This window comes from Anastrepha obliqua, chromosome 4 (genome assembly GCF_027943255.1).
Source record: "Anastrepha obliqua isolate idAnaObli1 chromosome 4, idAnaObli1_1.0, whole genome shotgun sequence".
NCBI lineage: Eukaryota > Metazoa > Arthropoda > Insecta > Diptera > Tephritidae > Anastrepha > Anastrepha obliqua.
In genome coordinates, this window is record NC_072895.1 from 127,131,962 (window position 1) to 127,141,424 (window position 9,463).

A 9,463-nucleotide genomic window follows, 5' to 3' on the forward strand; every position below is an offset into this window, starting at 1 on the left:
ATGGGTGAATACTGGTTCTTCTAAATTCATCCCGCATATTTCTAAAGTTCGCCCTTGTGATTTATTGATAGTTATTGCAAATGTTAAGCGAATGGGTAGTTGCAAACGCTTGAATTCAAATGGCAATTCAGGTGGAATCATTGGAATTCTCGGTATTAGAACGTCTTCATTTGATGCCCATATTGTACATACACAACCAAAGGTTACCCGGGTCCACGTTTTGACCTATATCTCGAGATCCCAGTCACGGAGCGGCATGAAAAATACTCAGAACTAAAGCATTCACCAACAGCTTCCATTTGATACCCATATTGTACATACACATTCTAGGCTCCACGTTTTGGTCTCTATCTCGAGACCCTAGTCACGGAGCGGCATGAAAAATACTCTGAACTAAAGCATTCACCAACAGCTTCCATCTGATATCCATATTGTACATACACATTCTAGGCTCCACGTTTTGGTCTCTATCTCGAGACCCTAGTCACGGAGCGGCATGAAAAATACTCTGAACTAAAGCATTCATCAACATCTTCCATTTGATACCCATATTGTACATACACATTCTAGGCTCCACGTTTTGGTCTCTATCTCGACACCCTAGTCACGGAGCGGCATGAAAAATACTCAGAACTAAAGCATTCACCAACAGCTTCCATCTGATATCCATATTGTACAAACACATTCTAGGCTCCACGTTTTGGTCTCTATCTCGAGACCCTAGTCACGGAGCGGCATGAAAAATACTCTGAACTAAAGCATTCATCAACAGCTTCCATTTGATACCCATATTGTACATACACATTCTAGGCTCCACGTTTTGGTCTCTATCTCGAGACCCTAGTCACGGAGCGGCATGAAAAATACTCTGAACTAAAGCATTCACCAACAGCTTCCATTTGATATCCAGATTGTACATACACATCCGAAGGTTACCAGGGTCCACGTTTTGACCTATATCTCGAGCCCTATCCACCAATAGGCATCCAAACTATACGTAAACCATCTTCAATACCTACTTAACAATGTGTGTAAGTTTGGTTTAATTCGGTGCAAAGACACGGCCGGTTAGCGAACACACACAAAAAGTTGACTTTATTTTATATATAAGATTATTCTTTGTGAATATATTTTATTAATTAGTTTGCACATTTCGCAATCCTACATTATCTGTATATTTCACAAATGATTTTCTTTTCTTTAGTAGGTATTCAGACCCACTTCTTTATTGCCGCGAATTTTCATTTTTAATTACCAGACAAAAAAAAAGGTTGTCTGTAAAGTCGGTTTACTGACGATAATTATAATTATAATTTAACGTGACAACGTCATAAGAAAATATTGATGGAATGGTTGCAATTTTGAAAACAAAATTTTAATTTTATTTCTTTGATAGATATAGAGGAGGAGGTAAATGGAATTGCAATGGAATAGGTCAAGTTAAATTTCCACAAACGTGAAAAATGACGAAACATTTATCAAATTCATAAAAGATATCTTCAATTTCGATTGTGCATCAGACGTTAATAAGTCAACAACACTAAGAGGCATCATCATCGATTTGACTTTCTCAAGACACATTACACTTGAAACACTCCCTTTCATTTCCTATTTTTCCTATCATCGTTTATTCTCAACAGAGAAATGGTTCATTACCATGCACACAGTAAGAAGGCATATGCACTCACTCAAGTAGGACAGAGCCAGATGTCGAATGTTGCCGAACGCGGGGACCGATTGTGCTCTTTGTCGTTCGTTCCGCGCTCTGGCTTGCAGTTCAAGCACATTAGCTTACATTTGCTTGCGTACAGAATAGATTCGTATATTTGATATGTCCATATGATTTGTATGCATCTTTACATATAGATTTATTCTTTTTGAAAATAACGCGAAATTGTATATGTATGTGCATGTTTATATACATATATTAGTATACAACATACCTTATAAGGTATATGGTAAATATTACCATACATTTTTTCCTTCATATATAATAAAAAAATTAATAATAATAACATTAAAACAACAGGTATTATTAACAAACTTGGTTTTATTTTAAATTCTTCAAGTAAATCAAATTAATAATAATCAATAAGAAGGCATATGAAAGTACAAATACGTAAATTTATATATGTACATATGCGCATATACATATAATACATATATACGCTCACTTAAGTAGGAGAGAGCAAGATGTCCAACGTTGCCTTTCGTTTGCTTTGTCGTTCGTTCCGCGCTTTCGTTTGCAGTTCATTCAAGGTAACGGCAATAAGCAAGGTAACGACAAATGAGCAAGGTAACGGCAATGAGCAAGGTAACGATAAATGAGCAAGGTAACGACACATTTTTTCGTGCGTGCAGCCTGTTAAATCGAATTATAAGACGTTATCACGTCAATAAATACACGAAAAAAGTTATGAAATACAATAATAAAGAGGCTGGTCTGAACTACCCTATTACAATTTTTTTTTAAATTTTTATTTACAATTGTGACTTTACTTGTAAAGTTTATGTACTTGTTTGAACTTAAAACTTAAGATTTCTTACGGATCACGCGCCACGATTCTGAGCACTTTTACATTTTTACCTATACAACTGTACTACGGTAGACCATAGAATCTACATTTTCTTAGAAATAATAATTTATATCTAATGCAAGTAGCGACTAGTGTTTGTATTGGATATATATCGGATACAGTGGATTCAATGGAATATAATTAGTATTCATTAAACTTTTAAACTCTAAAAATTACGAAATAGTTTCATTGGGACAAATTACTATTTTAGATTCGAAGAACTTCTCACAAAGTAATGAATCATTTGGAATTTAGGGTTGAAGTACGCTAACAGAAGACATTTAATTACATATATTCAAACACCAAACATACCTCGATTTCCATTAGGCTGTACTAACGAATTTCCGAATTAACCTTCAAAGGCTTCAATTTTAAGAGAACTTTTTCTTTTAGAGAAAACATTTAACTCGGACAAACATTTATTCGGTTTTTTTAAGTGACCTTTTGATTGTTGAACATTTTCAATAAAAACTGGTTTTGAAATGCTTGTCTATAATGTTATAAAAATATACATACATTCATATATACATAGAAATAAATCGTACAAATGCTCAAAAAAACAAACCATTTCAGCTTATCGTATGTTATCTTTAATAATAATTCAAGAACAAAATTTGTGTATGGTATTTATGCACTAGATACAATACAATACTGTTTTGAAACAACTCAGTACTATAGAAAGCAAAATTTCTTAAAGCTTTGTCACGTTTAACGGACAAAGTCATGGATTTTAAACCTGCTTAAAAATATTGTATTAAATTCCTCTGTCTTAATTTATATTGGATGTAGTGGTTAGTGATTGATATTTATATAAATTCGAAAATATTTCGAATGAAAATTATATGAAGGATGCATCATATGCACACACTTGTTCCTCACATATAAATGATTTAGTTTTCCTGAAGACTCAGTTTTAGCGCCTGTTCAATCATTTCTTGTTCACGCTGTAAATCCAATTCATACTGCTCTTGATCCTGTTGACTAAGCCGCAAGGCCATTGCCAGATCCGGATCCATATAACGGAAACCGCCATCGTCGTCGTCGTCTTCATCGGTGAGTGGGGATGCAGTGGTTTGTGCTGGGCCGCACAATGACTCCTGCAATACCCTATTTTTTTGAGAAGGAAAGAAAAGCGAACGGGACGTACGAAGCAAATAGCGTTAACTAAATACATTTATAAGTTTAATTAGCAGTAATGTGAACGTATTCTGAAATATTATATAAAGTTTATTAAAGTTAGATGATGTTTTCTTTTGACTTAATCTTGTAAAAAACTGTCAAAGCTTGTAGTTAATACACTCTACTCTTAAGTCTTTTATCGGATAACAATGAAGTTTTAGTGAGTTCTTGTGAGCATGCCTGGCATGTTCATGCCGATGTATGGCACTAAGGTCTATATAATAAAAAAACCTATTTGTAGCGCCATTTATACTCCATTCACACTCAGAATATATGCAAACTACTTAAAAAGAAATGTTTTTCGGAAAGGATTAGTTCGATACGTGGTATTTCGTTCAATATATTTCTAAACATCGCCATATTCATACTCAGAATGTATACTAACCACCTAAAAGGAAATATTTTTAAGAAAGGAATTCGTGATAGGTGACATTAAAGTGGAGATATTTCGAAAAATCTGATTTGTGGTCCGATGTGGCTTATATACCAACAAAATGTTTAAGTATATTAACTACATAAAAATTAATCTTTTGTGGTGAGAATTGGTCCGATAGGTGAATTAGTAATATCGTATTTAAAGCGAGATTTAGTCTTTATTCAAAATATATACTAATTACTAACAAATGATTTTTTTGTAATTGTCCAATAGTTGGCGGTGAGGTCGAAGTGTTCCGAAAACCCATATTTTGTTCGATTTAAATCATAATGAGTGTATAAATGCATTTTGCTTATTTAAATAAGATCCACGCATTAATATTGCCTAAAAACTTATATAATTGCAGCGGTTGTGGAATTATATATATATATATAATTGGCGCGTACTCCATTTTTGGGTGTTTGGCCGAGTTCCTCCTCCTATTTGTGATGTGCGTCTTGATGTTGTTCCACAAATGGAGGGACCTACAGTTTCAAGCTGACTCCAAACGGCAGATATTTTTATGAGGAGCTTTTTCATGGCAGAAATACACTCGGAGGTTTGCCATTGCCTGCCGAGGGGCGACCGCTATTAGAAAAATGCTTTTCTTAATTTTGGTGTTTCACCGAGATTCGAACCAACGTTCTCTCTGTGAATTCCGAATGTTAATCACGCACCAACCCATTCGGCTACGGCGGCCGAATTGTGGAATTACGGATTACAAAAACAAACATCGAATTAATATCATTAATTTCAATACATACACATTTTTCGCATTCTCATAGGTTTAATTTATAGGTTATGGTATAAACTAAGTTTTAAATGTATTAAAATTTATTTAAGTGCAATTCTAAAGCTTGGTAGTGTAAAACTTGTAACTTGTGTAAAATATTATGTATGTATGTAGAGCGTTAAATAACTAGAACAAAGGAATTTATTGATATATTTTGACTATTTATGTGTTTCTGATTTAGTTTTAATAACTTTTTTCTGAAAATATAATTTACAATGTAAAAGAATTACAATAAAAATAAATGTTGGGAAATAACTTATAGATAACGGAAAAATATTTCTCATCGAATAACTGTTATGAGACAACTTTTTCAATGAGTAAATTCGCAATAATGGTGGTCCCCAATTATTAAAATTTAGTAAGGAACAACTAAATTGACAAAACTTGTCAATAAGTCCTAGTGATATAGTTATTTATCGCAGTGTATACGTCGAAATATATTGACAATAACTTCACAAAACGGCCAGATAAACTTGTTCTTTAGCAAACTATTTAAACATTTTTTTCATATAATTCATATCAGTTTTAAATTGATTTGCTGGTGTGGGAGTGGAACGACCGCGTTGAGATGTTAACGATGATGTTGGGGATGGTGATAGGGAATCGCGCGTTTTTTCGCTATTTAACGACGCGTTAATTCGAACTTGGAATTTATTAGTATTTGATTTAATGAATGCGGAATTACTAGTTGCAGAACGATTTGGGGAGGTACGATTACTATAATGTGATCTGGTGGGAACGTAAAGTCTATACATTGGCAATATAAAGCAAACCAAGTGGGGAAATTTAGCAAATCAGTTTTAACATGGAGATATAAGTACAGTGTATTAAATATATAAATCGTAATGTAAATCATACGCAAAAGATACCTCTGCAACTGTTCGTCTTCATCTGGAATTCCGTCTGCCCCCTGACCACGTAAAGCCTCCCATATATCTACTTTGTCGGTATCCTCAGCAACTAAAGGGACAGAAGCAGCACCAGCCGTCGTTTCTACTAAACTTTGTTCAATTGCATATTGCAGCATATCGTCTTCATCCAAAGGTAATTGACGACGCGAGTCTGCGCCTGAAAAGTAGTGAAGTTAAAATCCTTGTTGAACACACAAATTACCAAATATATTTCATTTGAATACCTCTATTGGCGTAATGATTTGGTATATCGAAACAACGGTCATCTACAATGCAAGTTATGCGATCATCTTCATTAATTGTGGTTACATGTTCTATTGGATTTGTCATTCCAAATACATTTCCGAATGTAATGCATGCATTTAAGACATGGAAGAGTGGGATTTCAACTTTCACTGGAAACCCGGATGGCAGTTGCATAGTGATAAAGTCTTTCAATTTGGACACATGTGGACTAGCCATGGTTGACATTAAATCTAGTATAGGAAGAACTTGTTCTTGCAGCCGCATAGGATACTCCTCGGAGAGCCATAAATTAGCCTTAAATCTCTGAATCTATAAGAGTATGTTATTACAGTAAGCATCGATTGATAAAACAATATTATTAAGGAAGACGCATTTCTAAACGTTTCAATGTTGAGTTACTAATATAAAATATATTTTTTCTTATATCCGAATAGTGAAACTGGGAAATTTCAATTCGCCTTCTATTTTTTCTGTTAAATTTAGAAAACCTTTGCAAAGAAAAAAATGTGATTGATACCTTTGTTGTGACTTTCTTTGGTCGTCCAATGTCACGCCCATTTAAATCGACATCGGGGGAAAAATACTCTTCTGGTGTAATAACATGCTTAGGTGAAATAGTGCCTGAACTGCAACTGGCATTCTCTTCGCCCGTGCTATTTTCAAAGCTTTGATCAAGTAATGGGGTCACAGGGGATGGAGAAGGCGTCTGAAATATTAATGATATACAAATACATAGAGCATTTTTAAAAGATCTTACCCGATCTTTGGTATTTAGTCCCTCATTAGGACGAGTACTGGAAAATTCATCATCAGCTATTCCTAAAAAACTATGCAGTGGAGTACGCCCGCATTTACTCTATTCAAATAAATTAAATTAAATGCTTCAGAAACAACCATTAAAAAGTGTTTGCGTGAAAGTTTGAAGTACCTTAATTTGATCGTCATTTAAATGGTCCATGCGGGTGCGCGTTATAAACTCAACATTACTGGCACCATAAACTTTACAATTGTATCCATTGACCAACTCAGACTTTTCGCTACGCCAACCCCATATTCCCGATTTGTTTCGCTCAAAACTAATCTTTTCCATTTCAATGTTATTGGTAATAACAGGTGCATTAAGACGAGCACGGACAGACCCCATTGGGGGCGGTATTGCCACAATATCTCCTATTTCGTTATTCATTTGCTCCTCCATCACTTCATGAGTATCGTGGTCGATCTCAATCATGGTAGCAGAGTCCTCTGCATGTATAAGGAATTAAAAATAAATTAATACGTTTAACTAGACCCAGATTTCGCACATACTCGCGCCTTTAAAGATGTATGAACGATTCCCTCTTTGCCAGGTATTGTTATCAAAACCTAGTAGAGTGGTATCGATTCGGACGTTCGCACCACGTTTATAAACTTTATAGGTGTCGCTGGGACAAAGGCGAGACATTAGGGGAACTGAAATATTTTGTGGAAATAATTTAATAAATTTCAGAACGTTGACGCGATATTTTCCAGAGTAACACCTGCTATCCTTTATTATTGCACAAAAATACTGCTTACCCCAAGAAGTGAATTCCCATTTCATTTCAATGTAAAAGTCAGGCGCATCCAAAAGATGTTGTAATAATTTGGGAACATGCGTTACACGTTGCATATGACGTTGCAAGTCTCGTACTTCAATGATGGCAGTCAGTATATCCTCATCGCCGGAGCAAACAGCTTCCTGTACAACTGAAAATTTTTTTTCATATATATGTATAATATTGTATATATATATATTATATATAAATACGATTATATTAAAAATGCGCAGATATAAAAATTTCCTTACTTGACCATCCTTCGTGTTCATAAGTGGCATTACATTTCGCCGCTAAAAGGCACTTTGCACATTGCAAGTGTGATAATTTTACTGCTAACATCAGTGGGGTTCGTCCCCGAGTATCGATTTTCTCCTTGTCAACCTATCGTTAGAAGAAAAATTTTAACCGAGAGTTTTTAATTGAAAAGGCATGGCAGAAGAATAGTTCATATTATTTCTTCTGAGGCTTTATAATTACACATGAGCATCTGTATAATGGAAAGACGTGAAAATGTAGGCGGAACTTGTGAATGGTTATCAATGAACACAAGTCATACTCCAACTATTGAACATTTGGTCATACCATTAAGATGTTGTCTTTTGTAGTTGCATGTGAATTGTAAAGGCTATCCTGTCAAAAAGATTTCCTATTTTAACTAAAATTCATATACACATATGCAAGAATACAGGTAAATAATGAATATTGAATATAACTTCCCTAAAAAGCTCTATTATATGAGGCTTATCAAAATTTCCTCACACAGAACTAAAGCGACAAAAACTTGACAACAATTTGATTATTGCGTGAGTCATCTACCTATGTACGTCCACTGCTTTGAAACCAATTAATATTTATAACTTTGACGCGCTTATATGCAATTCCCCGCTATTACATTAAAATCAAGCATTCGGGATGGAATTTACAGATTTCGCCTAATTAAATTAGCATATTCTTGCAATGTCGCACTAGGCTTTGATGAAGCATTTTACTCCTAACTGGTTAATTAGATAAGCTGCGGCACAAATCCAAATTATGCTGGAAACAGTTTTGTCTTACGGACTGTTGATGCTTTGCAAATATCAACCAGTGCTTTGTTTATATTGCCAATGCACACATCATTACTTTTTATTTCGAATCATCATTATCATTTACTTCCTCACCGTTTCCGTTTTTAACGCCCGCTCTAACTCGTCAACGCTGTTGCTCCATACCAGCCAGTGGAGTGGAAATTCGTGTTTGATTTGTTCCAATGTTTTCATGGCTTTCAGCGACAGTCGTCCACTTTCTGCTCCTGTATGCATCCAATGTACTTTTGTGTAGAATTCAACAAAAAGTCATGAATCCAACCGTAAATTTTCTCACTGTCGTATATTTGCCAATTTATAATTCATTTTTCGTTGCGCTGGCTACCTGTCACTGAGAAAATTTGCAAATTACCAGATAGAGACAACAATGGAAGCAGAATTGCAAAGCACCATTCACAATTAATATTTCAAGTTATACTGTGATTAGAGCAAGTATGTTAACGATATCGTACAAACTGCCATAAAAACTATGGCCCCTATTATGAGCTACATTCGATATTCGCTGGTTGTCGAAGATCGAAATTTGAATGTCAATTTGGTATTATGAGCGGTGCAACCCTATCCAAATTTTCGGCCCTTATTATGAGCAACATTCGATCTTCGACTGTAGTGATCGAACGAATTTTCATTTGGTATTATGGTGCTCATTCGTTTAAGAATAAGACTATTGTGAATTTC

At 34.8% G+C, this 9,463-nt stretch overlaps 1 protein-coding gene across 2 annotated transcripts; it reads right to left on the reverse strand.

Annotated features, from left to right (window-relative positions):
• Nucleotides 1–2,456: 2,456 nt before the first annotated feature.
• Nucleotides 2,457–9,163, reverse strand: LOC129243977 (ankyrin repeat domain-containing protein 13D). 2 transcript variants are annotated; one of them, XM_054881493.1, is made up of 10 exons: nt 8,861–9,158; nt 7,949–8,081; nt 7,678–7,848; nt 7,429–7,572; nt 7,049–7,365; nt 6,878–6,976; nt 6,638–6,826; nt 6,099–6,429; nt 5,833–6,031; nt 2,457–3,683 (listed from the first exon to the last, which is right to left on the reverse strand). In XM_054881493.1, the coding sequence occupies exons 1-10, from the start codon at nt 8,999–9,001 to the stop codon at nt 3,467–3,469; spliced, it is 1,941 nt and encodes a 646-aa protein (XP_054737468.1). In that variant the 5' UTR covers nt 9,002–9,158; the 3' UTR covers nt 2,457–3,466. The 2 variants fall into 2 exon arrangements, with proteins under 2 accessions (XP_054737468.1, XP_054737467.1); XM_054881492.1 differs by lacking the exon at nt 2,457–3,683 and adding an exon at nt 5,299–5,710 and having other exon boundaries at nt 8,861–9,163.
• Nucleotides 9,164–9,463: the final 300 nt, after the last annotated feature.

Excerpts from the sequence above, each read along its gene's own strand:
- LOC129243977 (XM_054881492.1), bottom strand. The coding sequence starts at position 9,001 with ATGCATACAGGAGCAGAAAGTGGACGACTGTCGCTGAAAGCCATGAAA. Across the intron at positions 7,573-7,677 it reads ATGGGAATTCACTTCTTGGG|TTCCCCTAATGTCTCGCCTT; the intron begins GTAAGCAGTATT and ends AAAATATTTCAG. Across the intron at positions 6,032-6,098 it reads AAATCATTACGCCAATAGAG|GCGCAGACTCGCGTCGTCAA; the intron begins GTATTCAAATGA and ends ACTACTTTTCAG.